This window comes from Ambystoma mexicanum, chromosome 6q (genome assembly GCF_040938575.1).
Source record: "Ambystoma mexicanum isolate Mex_15411 chromosome 6q, UKY_AmexF1_1, whole genome shotgun sequence".
Classification (NCBI taxonomy): domain Eukaryota; kingdom Metazoa; phylum Chordata; class Amphibia; order Caudata; family Ambystomatidae; genus Ambystoma; species Ambystoma mexicanum.
The window spans coordinates 39,092,856-39,111,583 of record NC_090937.1 but is presented as its reverse complement, the minus strand read 5'-3'; the positions used below and the strand labels follow the sequence as shown (position 1 = coordinate 39,111,583).

At 44.0% G+C, this 18,728-nt stretch overlaps 1 protein-coding gene across 6 annotated transcripts in view; it reads right to left on the bottom strand.

Moving 5' to 3' along the window:
- The window catches only part of PTPN13 (protein tyrosine phosphatase non-receptor type 13), a 1,388,150-nt gene that overhangs the window by 727,665 nt on the left and 641,757 nt on the right, over positions 1–18,728 (bottom strand). For all 6 annotated transcript variants that reach the window (XM_069630435.1, XM_069630437.1, XM_069630436.1 and 3 more), the window contains one exon: positions 10,623–10,775. In XM_069630435.1, the coding sequence (XP_069486536.1) occupies positions 10,623–10,775 (153 nt within the window). The remainder of the gene's footprint in view (positions 1–10,622; positions 10,776–18,728) is intronic.

Here is an 18,728-nt window from a genome sequence, read left to right as displayed (position 1 = left end):
GGACCTTATTCATGCCGCTATTTGCATGTCCGCCTGACTTGTGATGTACTTCTATTTCCGCCATGCCGCTATTGCTGGCATGAGGGGTCGTGTGCCCGCGCCCATGCCGCTATTATAGGCACCGTTCTTTGCGGTGCCGCTACTAGCGGGTCGTAATGGACCGGAGCAGTTAGCGATACCGGTAATCCTTTACCGGCATCAAGTTTCCCTTACCTCCTACCTCTTAATGAGGCCCATATAGTGTCTGCCAACTCGACTCGCAGACACTCCATTCCCTCCCTCTATGAAGCAGTTATGTTCAAGAATGGTTGCTTGAGAAATCTTCAAACTCTGTGTGTGTTTGTAATTGAACATGGAGTGCTTCCTAACATTTTCCTAATCCGACATGGGCTTAATTTCAGCTGTATTCAATGTTTTTTTTGCCAAAGCACCCCATCTGGGAGTTGTGGTTTTAGACACCCAGGATGGAATGATGATGTGTCATCGTGGGGGTGGCAGGACTGCAGGATCTCACTCCTCCCACTTTCTGGGCGGGGCATCGGGAAGCGCTGGGCCAACAAGACCCTTTTCACTCGACAACCCCATATAAAAAAGGGAAGTTCTACCAACCGCAGGTGACAAAAGGGGGTGTAACTCCGAGCTATCGGATGCTGAGCCCCAGGGTCAGTATGGGGAGGATCTCCTGGTTGTCCTTTACTTCGCTCAAACCACTGAACAGGGGAGCATCACATCCTGCATAAGAGTGCTACTGGTCCACTTGGGGTCTGGTCTTAATACCTGTGGTCTCTTGTGGAGTGTTGAGCTCCCTTGCTAACCCACTGCCAATGAAGTGTAGGCTTAGAAAAGACTGAAAAGGTTATCCTCACAATTCTGAAACCGTGAAGCCTCCTACAACATTGGCTCTGCTACAAATGTTGCCTGCATGCATGCACCGAGCAGCGCAGAAGGGAAATCGATTATGATGACTGGCTTCTTAAAGCCACGGTCCTGACGCTACCTGTATCCAAAAATGAACACGATCACTGAGCAGGGAAAGAAATTAGAGTACGACCAATCGAACACGCACAATGGTAAAAATACACATGTACAGAAACTAAGGTCCAGGCACGATGCAGGGAAGGACCACTCACATACAAACGGGACGTTCCAAGAATGGGAGGTGTGGGCTTTTGGAGAAGGTTGAGGCTGGGTTTGGAGCTGGTTTGTGAATCAGGGCAGAGGTTGAGAAAGGAGTTGAGCAAAAGACCAGAAGGAAAGGAGGATGACAGAGAAAAGAGTGGGAAAAGAAACAGAGGGTTGGAGAAAGTTATAAGATGGTTGGAGAGTGCGACATGAGACAGTTGGAGAGAGGGAGGTAGAACTAAACCATGAGACGGTTTGAGAGCAAGACAGGAGGAGAACGTTGGAGAGAGCCGGAGCCCATTGGAGAGAGAGGCAGAACAAAACAAGATGTGACCATTGAAGAGTGCAAGAGAGACAGTAGGAGAGAGTGGTTGGAGAAAAGCAACAAAGTGACTGGAGAAAAGCATCATGAGGTTGTTGGAGAAAAGCATCAGGAGGTGGTTGGAGAAAAGCATCAGGAAGAAGCAGTTGGAGGATGAGAGCAAAAGGTTGTAGGAGGGAGACAGTAAGCAGTCAAGAGCCAGGAGAAAATGCTTAAGGCTAGCGAGGTGGTAGTTAGCAAGACCAGAAAGGAACCAGTAGACATACAAGATTGGCTGTTAGCACTCCAATCCCGAGGGGTCAAAGTCCACTGTGAGATGCAGAGCAAGCATGTGGTGTGGAGGAGAGTAAGTAGCAGAGCAGGAGTAGAGGTGCTACAGACGGTAGAAATCAGTAACCAAGGAAAGATAGGTGATCCTCCCCTCTAAATTATTTCTGTAGAAACTGGAGACGACAACCCCAGATTGATTTCATTACCAGTGGAAGATGCCAGCTGTATCTGTGGTTAGTGAGGGTCTGCGGTCGGTGAGGGAGACCAGCAAGAGTGAAGTGCTTTATATTGCACCAGAGATAAGGCCAGCCAGAGGACTTGAGAACTGCAGAGACTGAGTGAAGGCTTTTTGCTCCGGCCTCTTGCGAACTGTAGAAGGAATCATTTGAATTGGCAGAATATCAAAAACAGACTGTCCTCAGATTTTTGTGTCAGAGTTTGACTCTGAAAAGATTTGTGTGTTCATAAAACCTGTTTCATTTCAAGTACGACTAGACCCTTTTTGGTCCCATGCCTGAAACCTACAAACTGGCTGTGGTTGCCTCAAGACTTCCAATGTCTCTGGATACAACCACATACTAATTCTGAAAGATTGCAGTATATAATGTGTGATAAATTGAGGGAATTCGTCCCATCTCCTTAATGTCTTTTTAAACTTCTCACTGTGGACAGCGCTCTGCCGGGTTCACTCTGGCTGGCACAATGTTCACAATCCGCAGGCATCCCTCGTCCGGGTTCATGTTTGCTAAATACACAGTTCACTCTGCTTCATCACATGCAGTATTTCCTCTCTTTGCTTTTCCCTTGGGATCCCTCCGTCGGGTTCATATAGCCACTTTGCCACAGTTCAGGAGGTTGCAACACAGTTCCCGATTGCTTCCTCTTCTCAGAAAAGCGTGGATTCCTTTCTCCTAGCTTTCTTTCAGCAGAGACTTTTGAGTGTACAAGGGATTTGATGTGACCCTTGTAGGACCATTCGGACACCTCACGCCGCCCTTTTCTAGGGCCTTCCTGTACTTGCAGTTTCAACACAAACAGGACCACCGAGAGTCCTTCGAATGAGCACTTCTATGGCACCTGACCACTCTGCAGCTGGCCCTTCTCTGGACTGTCTCAAAAAGTTCAAACACACACAAGCTCTTTGTTCTCAAGTTCTTGCGTTCATCTAATGTTGCCACTTGCAACCTGGGGCTCGCTACACAGTTCAGTGTGCTATCAGCTTCGTCCGACTCACGGATTGTGTCGAGTCCTCTTGGTTTTTCTTGCTGCTGGAGTCAAGGACATACCATGGTAGCCAGCATGCTTCCCTGCCTGTGTTGTCAGAGCGGGAGGCCCCCGTGCACCATTGACATCTGATGCTCCGCACGTCAGCTATGCTTCCCAGTCTTGTAATTCCCTTTTCGCAGGCTTCGCGGGTCTGAGTTGAAAAGGGCAGTTCCCCTTTCGTCATCCCTCCAGGACTCGCCACCTTTCTCCTCCATTTGAACTGCCGGTTTGGTGTAGCTGTTTCCTTGTGCGTTAGGCCTTGCTCGTTGTGTGCTCTCGTGCTCCGCCTTTTATCCCTGTGGGGAAGGTAAAGGGCCGTCAAGTGTCTGTGGTTATTGTCAATTGCCTTACTCCGCCTGACCCTTGCATTGGGACATGTCAGGTAAACGGCTCTGGTGTTAGTGCGTTGTCTGTTACGGTGTAAGAAAGTGTTTGTGTCGGAAAAGGTGAGGGGTGTGGGGGGATTGGATGGGGAAAAGGTGTTACAGGAAATGGGGTACCGCGTCTCGCCCATCAGTGTCCCACCTCCACTCCCCGAAGATCCCCATCCAGGTGATCCTCCCCCACTGGTCCACCCACAGGAAAAGGATCCAATAGAGATGGCTGTGTCATGGCCATCTGGATGACAGATCCCTGGGGACCAGCAAGTGAGACACCTTTGGGATACTCACAAGTGTCATGGCTTTACACTCTAGGTGATGGCAGAGAGTGATGCATTGCACAGACTAGCAAATAATTAGTTGATGGAAGGATTAGCCACAGTACGATCTTATTACATGGCTGGTGTTAAACATCAGCACAAGAAGAATTTTATTGAGACAGTCTCTTTCATATATTTCCATGCAAGGGTGTTGGTAGGGGCATAAGTGTTGAGGAACGTGAGGCGGGAGTGAACCAATTAACCAACTTTATTCAGTACTCGCAACAAAGGTAAGTAGTATGTTAAGCGCCCCAGCCAGCTCCAACTTCCTTTCCTTCACCCTCACTCAACCACCACTCATCGAATTGTCTACGCCACAACACTCCATGCTACTAGAACCCTTCACCTTGCTCGCTTCCATCTCCCATGCATAGATATGGACATATTTACACCAAAACGTGCAGCAGCATTGTAGCCCCATGTAACGTATGTATTGCCTCATCAGGTTGGCAGACACACAAAAAACAATCTTGTCAAGTTGCTTGGGTAGAAAGGACATGTTTCTTCAGATGGATCATTCCACTTGATGTGTTTATTCATCAGCTGCATTCATGTATAGTAGGATGAGATTGGGGGCATGCTTAAAATTACATTTTGATGGCACTTAGTATAATTATTAGTGAGATCACCTTTTCTAAACCCTTACTCAATTCTGAGGTCAGCCGTAGCATACATGTATTGAGGGGGTACTATGTTTTCTGAGTGTTTTTCTTAGGGACCTGCCTACTGGATGGTAGGGGGATTACGTCATCTCTTTTGTTCTATTTTGCAGTGGCATTGTCAAATTCCTGTGGTTAGTTTGCCATGGTTGTGGTGGTCCATACCTTTCTACAGAGGACAGTCCTGTCTCTGTGATGTTGTATAACCAGGGAGGGCTCTTGAGTGAAAAGACTTCGAGCCAGTGACCGTTTTTATTGTGTGGACAAGTCCGACGGACCCCATGAAAAATCGGAGGTTGGAGCCTGAAAAGATCAGTGGTTTTGATGAGGGGTACTGTAAGATGTCTCAGAACTTATGCATTTTACCTTTTTAAAACCACTGGTGCCCCTTCCCTACGAGGGAAGTGAGCCCCCAACTTAAAATTCATTTTTCTTACGGGTTGAATGGTTTCAACATGAAAGATGAGCTTTCAAGAGGGGTAAAACATGGCATACAGTCTAGATATAGCCCCTGGAGAATTTGGAATGCTGTCTCCCAAGAGCAGGAGTGGACATTCTATGCCTAAAGGACTGAAGTGAAGGAATCCCTTACTTGCGGAATAATGGGTTAAGAAGCTTTTAGTTACTCCCTGGCGTTGAGCAGTCAGATAAGAATCTCTGCCTGAGTAGGCTTCACCAGACCCTACAGCATTTCATAAGCAAGCAGTTTTATTTGGAGCTACTTGACAATATATTGCCCCAACAACAACATTTGTATTTTTGTTTTGGATGATCAACTTCTGGGTTCAAGATGGTTTACCCTGTCTCATGTTCTACATGCCGGATGATGGTAATAGGTACCACAAAGGTGCCTGTATATATCAGTGTTTGTTCGAGATGAGTGCCCCACAGGAGCTCCTTTACTGACCGTGAGTTCTTGCAGCACCACACAGGGGCTTGTTTGCCCAAATGCAAAGCAGAAGTCCTGAGGCGATATTGTATATCTGGGGTCATCCAGCCCAAGGTTATAAAATGGTGGAAAACTGGGATAGAAGTGTGTACCTCTGCAGATGGGTTGTCCAGAACAAGTGCACAAGTATGCCTGTGCATTACAGAAAAATGGAAACCAAGATGCAGGAGGTCATGACAGATACTATGCCGGATACCATTTTATTCAAGACTAACCAACTTGCTGGTATGCAGAGCACCATTCTACATGTAGCTTCATTCATATGATTAACTGAAGACCGGTCAGGAACATTAATTATTGTATCCTTATTTATGTATTCATTTCTGCACATTTTTCTTACAGTATTGATTCTGGGACTGTCTATTTATAAATAAAATTATTAGTTGATGACAGATCCACCGACTGTAGTCTGGGAAATGTTTTGCCTAGTTTGGACTGTCATCCAAGGTAATTTTGGCATTGAGCTCCTTTGGTATCTACCAGCTTCACACCTGTACATTTATAATTGTATGGTAAGTCGGCGCATACTGTTCTATCAAATAATGACTGTTTTCTCTGGTTTTGTTTATGATCCCTAGGAACACAATTGTAGGTGTGTCTCACTTCTGTTCCAACAGGATTGCACCCATGCCTCCAGATATGCCTTTTCTTTTTAGGCATGAAAATCTTGGAAATAGACAGCTTTATTATTTTCCTGTGCACATTTACACACAAGTTTAGAGCAGAGGGCAGTGCAAAGGTCAGGTTACTTGACACAAACCAGAACGCTTCTTTTGATTTTTATCTACATGGATGTAATTGCAAGCCATGCCATGCAGAAAAGCCTCTGAAACAGAATGTATTTCTCTGAAGCCTTTAAAAAAATGAAACTGCACCCTGTGATTAAAGGAATGGTTTATTTCCATTCAGCTTCTGCTGTGTTACTGCTCATGGAGCAAACCGAACTCAGCGTATTTATTTTCCTAGCATTTTAGGATTGTATAATTAACAAGATGGAAAACTAAGTTACAATTGAGGATTATTTTTTAACAAATGTTGCTTCTTTTCCAGTGAAAGCAAAACCGTATTTCACAGTTGTATTTTTCAGAGTTCCTGTGCTGTGTGCATAATCATGCGGAGGCAAATCATGTTTACACTCTTAATTTACACTCTAATTATAAAAACAGTGTGTAAAATGAGGACTATGAACAGTCTAGTTTACATCCATTCAACCTTGCAGTCAATGGGGTACATTACTATAAATGGTCAGTGGCAGCAGAGTCTTTGCTCAAGGGTGAGTGATTGTCATTATCCCAATCACAGGTGTTCTAGCCTCTCAAATCTTCAAGACTACAATTAAAACATCCAAAACCTGACTTTCCAGGAAGTGCAAGCACTGTTCAAAAACAAACAAATGAAGGTTACATTTTTAATTGAAATAGAAACTCAGCAAAACTTGTCTCTATGATAATCCAGATAGGTATTTAACTTTATGTAGCGCTTCATACATGGTTCATCCAACATCTAGGCACTGTGATTATTATACCTCAGTCGATTCTCAGTTAACTGACCTCTGAAGGATGTTGGCCAATACGATAGCTCAGCCGGTTGAGCACTTGTTGCTGCGATCTGTATATGATCTGTAGGTTCGAATCCTGGCAAGGCCAAATCAGTTTTCATCCTTTCCAGGTCGATTAAGGAGTACAGACTTCAGTTTGGTGATAATTGTGATAAATATGTTCTATGCACAGTACTTTCCTAAAAGCCCTATATAAATAACCATTTGACCATGAGATTAGAAATAGAATTTAGCATGGAGGTCTTGCCTCCCTGCACTGTTGTATCATAACATTGGCATACCATTAGGTAGTAATAGCTCCAGGAATTAAGGACTTCATTAAACATCAAAAGACAATCCTGCTATTGAACCTCAAAACACACAATGCAATTCATGTTTGCTTTACTATGTAATTGGCTAGGTTTTTGTGTTTTCAACATTTAAATATATACAGGAGAGATCAAATGGGCCGACCTTAGAGAAATAATGAAAGGTGTATTCTGTCACAATGCAGAAAGCTGCCGCATAGTAATGATTTCCATACAGTCTTTGTACACGTCAGCTGGATGTCACATAAATTTGACTCCCTTGCAAAGGAGAAAAGTCATTTTTACTCTCTCAAAATCACATTTACCCTCAAAGTTTAAAAATACGGAGTAAAATATTCCCACCTTAAAATCTTATCTGGAGCACTGGTTGCACTTAAAAGTAAATTCCAGTTAATGGCAACAGCCTTGAACTTGTTTACAGCATCGAAAGGGTATGAATAGAATACTTAAACAGTGCAAAACTGTCAGTTGCTACAGTAGAAGCACATTGGCCAAGCACCAGATGGACAAAACAGTGGGGTGCTGTAAGCTTGAGTGTCATTGACAGCTGTGGGGCTGAAAGTTAGTAGAGGTTGATTGTCAGCATTTTCATAAGGTTTTCCACAAGGCTAGGCAAAATACAAGCCACAGCAACCACCTGTTTGTTTTTGCTCTACAGGTCACTAGGATCATGCATGCAGATTTCCTTGTGGATCCATTTTTGTTTCGATAGGTGTTATATACAAAGATGCTGGGAGCTTCCGGTAAGTCCTCCATAAGTCCTTTATTCAGTTACATAAGTATATAGAGAAGAGGGCCCACCAGTCCCCACCACCTAGGTCGCATATTTCCAACAGACTTGGCTGCAACACCAGTGGAAAATAATTTTCTTATTCATAGATGCACATTTCACTCATGCCATCATTCATTCAGACGTCACTCTCACTCAGCATTCAGCCATACAGACACAGTTGCTGTTTACTATTGATGAGCCTGGCTGGCATTGAAAATCAAATCTGGTAAATAGCAAAGACTTTCCAAATATTTTCTAAAGTATTCTGAATATCAATTCCTAATTTTACCACAATAATGTGTTCTTTTCAACATAACAAAATTCTAGCAGCAGTAGTGTGTGAGAAGGTTGAGGGTCTTAACGGAAGCAGACGGTCAGTACAAAAAGAGGGAAGGATGTATGTGCAAGCTACAGAGCAGTCCAAGATATACTGTCATAGGGTACCGGCTAGGACCAATAAGGATGCCAAGACATATGGTGTAATTCGCAATCATTATTAAGAGATTTGCTACAAGAAGGGCTAACAAAAATTAAAATGGTATCTTCACCAACAAAACAATGATCAAGATGGTCCCTTCCTAGATGGGATTGGATCACTTTCTTCTCTGGGATCCCCTCCCTCCTCAGGGTGACTTGAACCTTTCTTCTCAATCTTCTATAGATGTAGCTTTTGCAGAGTCCCCTGTCCAAAGGCTCAATTTGGTGTAAAGTCATGTAGGTTGACTGGTCAGTAGACCTAGCTGGTAAGGAGAAGGGTTCTATGTTTTAGCCTTGCCTGGGCATCCGCCCTTTCCTTTCTGAAATCATAATAGTATCCCTGGCCATGTCTTGTTCCTCCTCGTAACGTCTGGTTCTGCCTAGGGCCAACAAGGTCCATTGGAATCTTCCTGCTCTGGCAATCCAAGAGATGGTGCTCAATCTTCACTTACTCCTTACTTTACCACCTGATGTAATTACCTCTTTGTCCCTCTCTTGTGATGTTCTGGACTCTCTTCCTGCTGTTACTACCACTAACCCTGCTCCTGCTCTAGCCTTGGTCTCCTTTAAGTTATCTCCTTCTACCCCTGATGTTCTATGTCCAACCTTCTCCATACCATCTTCGCTACCAACTCTACCTCGTAGTGTTCCTTTTGACAAATTCTCTGCATCACTCTCTCCTCCTGATGCTTCCACCTCTGCAATGTTTCCTGCCCCTGATGTTACCACCCCTCGTTCTCCTTAGGTTTCACCACCTCCTCCTGCATCCAGATCCCCAATTCCTCCTCTTGACTTCCAGTTCTTTTCTTCTGCTGTTGTTACACCCCCTCCCGTCACCCATGTAACGCACCACCTTCTCCTGTCTTCTCTCCCACTATTAACACCTCCTCCTCAACCCTTAACTGTCACCACTTCCTTCTGTCCTCTCTCCATCTGAAGTTACTGCCTCTTCATTTACCCTCTTAGGTCTCACCACCTCCTTCTATTCTCCATTGCTTTCACCTCTCGACTCATCTCTCTCTAGCCTCCAATTCAGCTTTCTCTAATCTTCAGCCTTCTCCAAACATGCACATCCTACTCCTGCAAGCCACACAGGTTTGTGCTTGTTTATACTGTATTCACCCCTCCCCTAGGTAGAACATTTAGATAGGGTCTGCACCTGTGTATTATAAGTGGGTGAGGGCTGGGACTGGTGGTTATCCCTGAGTGCTTCTGAGTCACTGGGCATAGTAGGCTGGACCAAGCCTATAATTGGCGTATCTTTCAATTTGAAGCTTCATTTTCCACTGACACTCCCTCGTCCTGCCTGTTCTGAACTGAGGTGTTATCGGTGTGTAAAGTCGCTGCTGGATTCCATCAGGCAAGCTCTATAAAGACATTGCTTCTGTTTTCACATCGTGTACACCCTGCACTCTGGCGAGAGAATCTCTTGCTGGTTGACATACCTCTGCAAATTATTCCATCGCATTTTCATGGTTCAAGAAGCGGTGGATTGGAACATCGCCTCTGCGGACCTTCAGAGTACACTTCAGGTCCCCTGGACGCTGAAATAACGTCTTTGATATACTGCAAGAAGTTTCAACTGTAACTAAACAAACACTATCATGATCAAGTGAAGGGTAAATATTTTCCACGATACATGTGTTTCTCCATGCTGGTGTTTTGTGTCTTCTCAGACTCTTAATTGTGGAGGGGGTATATTATTATTGCCCTACATGCTCACACCAGGGGTTTGGGCAGGGCCAAGGCATTTACTTTAATTGACTGATGGAGTGAGAGGCCTCCAGGCAACCAGGACTGGCCTAAACTGTGGCACTGAAATTGTCCATTGCCATGTGAAGGGGACCATGGTAGGATGCTAGGCGACCCCCCCCCCCCAACCCCCAAATCCAGGTTCCACAGGACTGGGGTGGCCCTTGCTCAGTGTCCCAAGCCTTGGTATTCTCAACAATCAGGCAGGGGACTTCAGAAACTTTGCCAGCCTGGTACAATTTAATATAATTATACGAGCTAAATCTGCATAGGACCAAGAAAATGTGATCCCCAAAAAGGATTCTGGAAATGTATGCATCTACTTGATGTTACCATACCATTTGCCCATTTTGGTCGCACTGCTGAAACTGGCGTAATCAATTTCTTTTACTCCTACATATAATGTGCAGACAATTTCAGGGTTGCAAATGGGGATGATAAAATCTTCCCCAAAAAATTCGACTTACCTTTAAAAATTCAATTTCAGTCTCTTTTTCAGATGCTCCTGCGTAAGTGCTGTGAAGTTTAGGTAGTTCTTCTCGGACATAAGAAAGGTCTAGTTTCTCCATCACTCTTGCTGGCAAGTAATGTTCCAGTCTAAAATAGGCTGTTCCATGGATCTTTAGGATGGCAAAAATGCATAACAATAAAAAGAATTAGTGTGTTTATAATTTCCGTTTGTTGACAACTGAAATGCACAGGAGGACTATCAACATATATGGGCCAGTTGGTTTGTTGAGTTACAAAACCCTTTGATTCATTACTCACTTTTAGGGTATAGCCCGCAGTTCATCTATTCAACAGAGCATTCAGTATAATTGTATTAGGTGCACTAACAATGCATTAATTAATGCATAATTCATGTGGACAAAAGTGTAACCGTCAACTAATAAGTATCACATAAAAAGTCACTTAAGCCATTTATAAACAGTTATGAATTATTGTGTAACTGTGACAAAATGACTGCTGCTCTGCAGGAGCACAGGAAGCAGTGGTTTCTAAAATCCTGTCAATCTCACACTACTACTAAACCTGCAGCAATCTCAATCATAACGGTAAACCAGCACACAATGAATGGTACACGTCCTTCACCGCTTTAAGGGAGCATGTGCTAAAGGCAGACTATATTCTACAAGAGGTGTGAGAGTCAGCTAGCAAGCATCCAAAACAGCAATGGTAGTGTGGTATCAAAATAATTGTCCATTCAAGATTCTATCAAAATAAAGTAATTCAATCAAACTAAAAAAACGCACACAAAAAAAGCACTAGCAACCCATCCGTTCAAATGAATACACAAAAGATGCAGACCTTTGAATGAAAGGGGTAATGTGGTATGAAGACATGGGTCTGCAGGCAATTGTCTTTTGGAGCAAAGTTCAAATTCAAATATTTGTCTTAAAAAGGTAAATAGTGGGGGTTTAAAAGGCAGGATTTCCAAGCAAGAGGTTGTTGGGGTGGTGAGAGACCCTGCAATGGGATTCTGGGGAAAGCGGAATCCGTCTGCCCTTCTCAGCCAGGAAGGTTACAAAGGGGACTTGCAAGTCTACCACTACAGCAGTCATAGTTCTGGATAGTGGTGCCTAGTCAGCAGGGAGGACTTGCACAACAGCAGGTAACTCCAAATATTCCCTTCAAGTGGGTGGTGGCAGGGGAAGGGGGGTTCCCGCTCCTTACTCATCAATCTTTAGCTTAACCCCTGTGGCATGGGACTTTGTTTATTGGGCAGACACACCCATTAAAGCACCAGTGAAATCCTTCTTTACTACAAAGATGGCTCAACTAAGGCAGGGTGGGAGAATCAAATTAATTTTGCTACATTTGATTGGTCCATTTCAAGCATCTGTAAGGGGCCAAAGCAAGCTGATGTTATAAGAGTCTTTGCTTTCTGATTTCAGACCCAGAGTGCTTTGTCCGCAGTAAGCGAGTGCAGGAAGTATGTGTGGCGTAAGACTTTCCAAGACAGTGGAACCCCTATGCTTCTTGTACATTCTTTCCTGGGCTAGCCTCCTTCAGCCCCTATCCCTATCTGTGTTACAAAGACTACAGTAATTGTCCTCCTGAGGTGACCTCCCTATTGTGCTGGCAGACTTCCCTTTGAAGCAGTATTTCCCACCCAGCCCTGTGGCAGCAGATCATGTTCCTCTGGTAAGGTGTCATGCCTTCTCAGGTGAGTACAAAATAAATCTCTAGGGCTGGACCAAATATCCTGTGGTAAGGGGAACCCAGCCCCAGAAAGAAGTAACAAACTGACAGTTGCAGGGGTTACTGGAATGCCAGTTGAATAAAGGACATCAGCTGGGTTTTGGCAATTTGTAACTATTGTCCCAAATGCCTCTATATCAAACTAGATATAGTTTATTGTTAATCAAGCTGGCACCAGGCCTTGGAGATATTCTACATTTCACCTTGGCGGGTTGCAATTTTTAACTGTCTAAGTTTGGTTCTAGAGATAGCAGTAATAAATCCTTTGGAGGGCACCTTCCTCGGGTCGTTATGAATGCTGCTATCAATGTGTAGGTTACTTTACTATTAGATTTGGCAACCAAAAATGGGTTAACGCTTGTATGAACAGATTGGCTGTGGCACTTTCCTTCTAAAAGTGAGGCCCATTGCTGCCAACATGCAGCTGGCATGACAGTTACCGATGCCCAGCAGCAAGTATATGTGGGGCGCCTTAAATATGTCTTTTGGCAAGTTCAAATATGCACCGAATGACCAGCAGGCCCATCTGGGAACACCCCATGAATACTAGCTTGAAAAAATAAAACGCTGTCTGGAATTTAGACAGTTTAGCTGATCTTTCATTGTAGAATCCATTTAGTGGTGCTCCTAAAATGTCACAACAACTGTGGGCGCCTTCCAATAGCAGATGGAAAATCCATCACAGAAACACATATGACTGGCTCTGGGGTCATTCTGTACAGAATAATGTTTCACCAGTTCTAAAGAGAATCCTACTTAGTTGTGTCTACTGCAAACTGGTGAGACCCCAATGATACCCTGTCGATGTATCTTAAAGACATGGTCTAGTAAAAATGTTTATTGTCCCTACGGGTCGGCCATGTTTTTTTAAGCCTAAGTGGCTCGATTTTAGAAAACTTCCCTATGGACCTTACCCGAGTTTTCGTCCATTAAACGCACGCGAAAACAAGCACCAGGGAGCCGCCATTTTCTGATAATCCTATCTTTTCCCCCCCATCGCCCTGGCTGTCCTGCTTTTGCGGCACTAAATCAATTCCCCCGCCCCTGAGCCTGTCATCAGCAGACTCGTACCGCCCATTTCCCAACGCCAAAGCACGTCTTGTGTCAACATTCGCTGCGCTTCAGCTAATGACGTGTCGCCATGGAAATGGCAGGACGGCCCTTTTCCTCAATAAGTATAAACAGACCCTTTCACAACACACAGCAGCAGATTTTCGATTCCATTCCTCTCTCTGTGTTACTTTGAGTATTCTGTGACTCGTTTCAGTGCTCTGGTCAGCTACCTTCGCCGCTTGTAGCCCGTGTGAACAGATACCAGTACCACCGCTATAAATTATTTTAGTTTGTTTAACACACAATGGCTACACTAATGCCCTACATGTACGAGCCCGAGTATACCGAGGAGGAACTACTGGAAAGGGAAGCACGCGAAAGCGATGGGGATTCGGACGGCAGTTGGCAGGACGAATCAACAGATGAAGAGCCTGGGCCTAGTCGAATGGACAGCGTCTCCACCTGGTGCACATGCAATCGGTGCGAGCTAATGCCAACTGAGGACGAGAACTGCTGCTGCCGAGAAAACTCGGGATGCCTGGCCTACATTTCGGAAGGCGAGCCACGACTGCAATGCATCACCGAGCTGCCAGACTTCAGGGCAGCCTGCCTCACACGGGCCGTGTTGAGAATAATGATGGTGCTTATGCACGAACTTCGCGCAACTGTTCGTCCTCGTAATCCGAGTAACGAGTAAGTATACTCTGCTTGTCATGCCACTCCTATTTCATGTTCTTCTACTATATCCAAAATTACATCTACATATCATTGTAACGCATGTAAGCCGTTCAATAGTGTGCATTGTCTAGATAGCATTTGTCCGTGCAGAATGCCATTAGTTACAAGAATTGTCATTGACAACAAACGTTTATTAAACTTATCTTGGTCATTTAAAAACAGTTTGTTTCATTCCTTTTCACAGGTGGTACAGGCTGGTGGCCTATCGTTCCTTTACATGGTGGCTCCACGGGAGGCTTGGGCACCGCGTTCGAAGAGTGATACCCGCCTGTGCCGTTCGTGCCATTAGAGAAACGTTCCCGAGTGACAGCGGTCAGTACAGGGGATTTTCTCTCGCTGTGCTGCAACCTGAACTGTACAATGTTTAAAGTCTTGTATTTTTGTGTCATCAAAATAAGATACAAAATAAAACACCACATATATTTTAACAACGGTTGTTTCGATTTTTTAAATGAATCAAGTGTGTCTCCATTCAAAGATGGACGTCAGACATCTGTGCTCCGAATGGGTGAAGGTCTGGTCGCTGTGAAGCAGGGTGGTCACTATCTATCTAAGCTAACATAACATATTATCGATAATGCATGCACTAAATAACACTTGTTCAAAGTCTTTCAGTGGGTTATGTCTCTATAAAAGTCACACATATGTCTATACTAACAATTACCATTGGATTATACAGGCCTTGGGTCTTGACCACTATAATACACCGGTTGAAGTGTGGGTCTGTGCTCACAAGAATCTCCGGTATGTGGCATTTGTTATTGATAAGCAACGATATACTATCATTGATTTAAAGACGATATACTATATATTGATATAAAGGCGGTTCACGCCGGTGGATGCGCGCTGGCATGGGGGGCTGTCAGGGGCGCGAAAGGCCGAGGTGCCAAACTACATGTACACTTCAAAAGGTATCCCACGCCAAGGGGCCATCGGTCACATGGCCTCCTCAGGCCCCGTTTCTACAGCCAGGCCTCCCCTTGAAGCAGGCCACCCCCCTGCAATCCACATAAGTGTGTCTCCATTCAGCAGTCTTCCTGTGCCTTATCTGCAAGCCCCAGGCCCATCCATCCCACCCCCCTGCATCAAAGGCGGTTCGCGCCGGTGGATGCGCGCTGGCATGGGGGGCTGTCAGGGGCGCGAAAGGCCAAGGTGCCAAACTACATGTACACTTCAAAAGGTATCCCACGCCAAGGGGCCATCGGTCACATGGCCTCCCCAGACCCCGTGTCTCCAGCCAGGCCTCCCCTTGAAGCAGGCCGCCCCCCTAAGACCACGACATACATACGTCATTCATTCACAAACACACCCCTGTTTCTAATACTTTATAAACCACCTGATATGTCTCATGAGAACATCTTTGTGCTTTGCAAGTCAACTCCTGAACGTGTTGCCTGGCAACCACTGAGATCTACGCTAATCTGCTCGTCGTCGTGCTATCCGTGAACTTCTGTGACCGCTTAGAGCAAACCCATCAGTGTGCTACCTGTGGCCACCCACCTATTCTCCTGCAACATACTGCTCTGCTTGCTGAATCCAACTGTTTATTGGTCAAGGTAAGGCCATGTATCCTAGTCATATTTCGCAGATTTTTACATTTCTATCTATTTGCGAGTTGAGTACACAATAGTGCTAGGTTCATTGGTCTCATTGCTATTGACTTGAGTTTCCATTGCTATGCTATCAATAGATCTATTTATTTTCATCTGTGTCTATGGTCATCGAATTGCACCGTTCGGAGGTCCGTTCTATAATGTAAGCATGTTTCCTTCTTGTGCAATCACATGTTCAGTTTTTAGTCACATCATTTATACATTTCTGCAACTTATGCAAATACTAAGCCGCACATAATGAACTGGTATAGTTCCTGCGACCAAAACAAACCTTGCATTGATCATTGTATGATTCATTTACTTTTGTATCAAATCTTTATTCTTGAAGATTGTATAATAATGTCAATATTTACTTTTCAGATTTATCAACAATGCCTGCCTGTTCGATTAGCGGTTGTCCTTCGAAAACCCATGCGAAATCTGAAGGCACTAAAATGCATGTATTCCCGAAAACTGTTGATCGAATAAGAGAATGGGTCAGACATTGCGGATATCCACTGGATGATCTGGAAAGTAGAGTCCAACAAGACTTACAGGACAAGAGGGGTGATCGATACCGCATCTGCAGCCGGCACTTTTCCTTGGACATGTACACAACATCTTGGGTAACAAAGAAGAATAAACAGCGAACGACACGGAAATTTCTCGAAAACGCTATTCCCACTCTATTCGTCCACATTCCGCCACCGGTGAGTCAAGTGTCCGGATTTAGCTTTAGGACTTGCGGTAGTGTGTAGGTATCCGAACGGATTAATTGATATTGTAGGTGTTCTATCCCTTGTAATAATTTCGATATTGATATGAGTGTATAGTTTTTTGAATAATGACATTTACCAATATATTCTTTTTCGATTTCATAACCCACAAACGCAATGTATATATATGGGAACAGGGAACTGTGCTGTATTGAGCATTTTACAAGTATTCTGTCGCCTTACATGGCTATTTTTAATATTGGCATTTCATTATCAATCATTAATTTACCTTTACAACTTCTTGACTATCCCTTGAATCTGAAGCAAGAACATTCTACATCCTTGACGTGGTCGCAGTTATCAACCACTTCTAGCGCGTATCAGGTAATCTTACTAGGCTAATCCGCTACAGACTTGTTTTATGCATGTCAAGTAATATTTTTATTTTATCGTGTAATCATTTTACCGAATGTTTGGTTAGTGCTTTCCAATTGATATACACCTTAGTTATCGTCCACTGGTGTTTGTTTTCAGTTATAATTAGTGTTATCCATACTAATGCAAGTACTGTCTTTCAGGGAGATGCTGAAGCGTCCGCCACATCTACAACATTTCTAGTTGTTCTTCAACAGCAGGAGGTATGGATACTGACAGCTCCATCGAGCGTCATCATCAGAGCTGGAATTCTTGTCGTTTGATTGTTCTACACAATGTTTCATTCGTGGTTAGCCGTTGATATGTACCTGTGCTGTCGACCCCAGGTGTGTGTTATGTTTTCACTATTGTAATTCTCACTAATGCAAGTACTATGTTTCAGGCAGTTGATGGAGCGTCAACCCCTGCACTTGATGCAGAGCCTGACATTCAAGTAATTCCAGGGGAAGTGGAAGCGGGACCATGCGTATACGAATCGGCGCAACAGCTTTCGGAAGTGCGCACTACATTTGCAACATCCATAGATATTCTTCAGCAGCACGAGGTATGGATAATGACAGCTCCATCATGCGTGATCATATAACGTGATTCCATTTTGTTATACTTTCTTCCCTATTAACGCAAGTGCCTTGTTTTAGGGAGACGACGAAGCTTCCACTACAATCACAACATCCAATTTAGATGATGCAGATGTAAATAAATCGGAGAAATAAGTCGATGAAATGTGATCATATTTAGATTTTCCTTGATTCTTTTGGACAATGCATCATTTGCGGTTATCTCTTTATATGTACCTGTGCGTTCGACCCCAAGTGTGTGTTATGTTTCCAATATTGAAAACCATACTAATCCAAGTACTGTGGTTTCAGGGAGACGGCGGAGCTTCCACCACAATCACAACATCTCATTTAGATGATGCAGATGTAAAGGAATCGTTGAAATAAGTCGATGAAATGTGATCATATTTGGATTTTCCCTGATTCATTTGGACAATGCATCATTTGTGGTTATCTCTATATATGTACCTGTGCCGTCGACCCCAAGTGTGTGTTGTGTTTCCAATATTGAAAAGCATACTAATGCAAGTACTGTGTTTCAGGGAGATGTGGATGCCTCCTCTCCAATACAACCATTCATGGCAGTCCATGCAGAGCCAGAGGTATGGATACTGACAGTTCCATCGAAATAGATCATTACTGGTTGAATACTTGTCGTTTGATTGTTGCACACAATGTTTAAATCGTGTTTGGCTATTGAGATGTACCTGTGTGTTCGTCCTCACGTGTGTTTTATGCTAACAATATTTTGATACATAGTAATGAAAGTACTATGTTTCAGGGAGACGATGGAGCCTCATTCCGTGCTGTCTATGCGGATACAGAAAATATAGTCGTTGCAGCGCAAGAGGAAGGGAGGACATGCGGAAACGAATCGGAGCTACAGCGTGCAGATGTTGAAGGTCGAGTCAAAAAAGTTGCAAAGAAAAAAAACAAAAAAAGGTTAGTTACAAACAGTTCATAACTTTAAAAAAATGTTTGTGCTGGGGACTATTTTATGTTTTTTTCCAGTCAATTCTACTACACTCCATCTTGTGTTTAAACTGAACATCCCTTTTCCAATCTCTCCTCCAGTTACCCGTGGGTGTCAGAACTATACACACACAGACAGTGAAGCGAATGAGAGATGTGGCTTGCCAGACCGTGTACACTATGGAGGAACTATTAATTGAGGCGAGGCGTGTTCAGGCTCGAGATGCTCATGTCCAATGGCCAGAACATGAATTAACTGTGTTTGGAGACTACAGCAAAGTTGCATTGGACCATAGCTACAGTGCGAC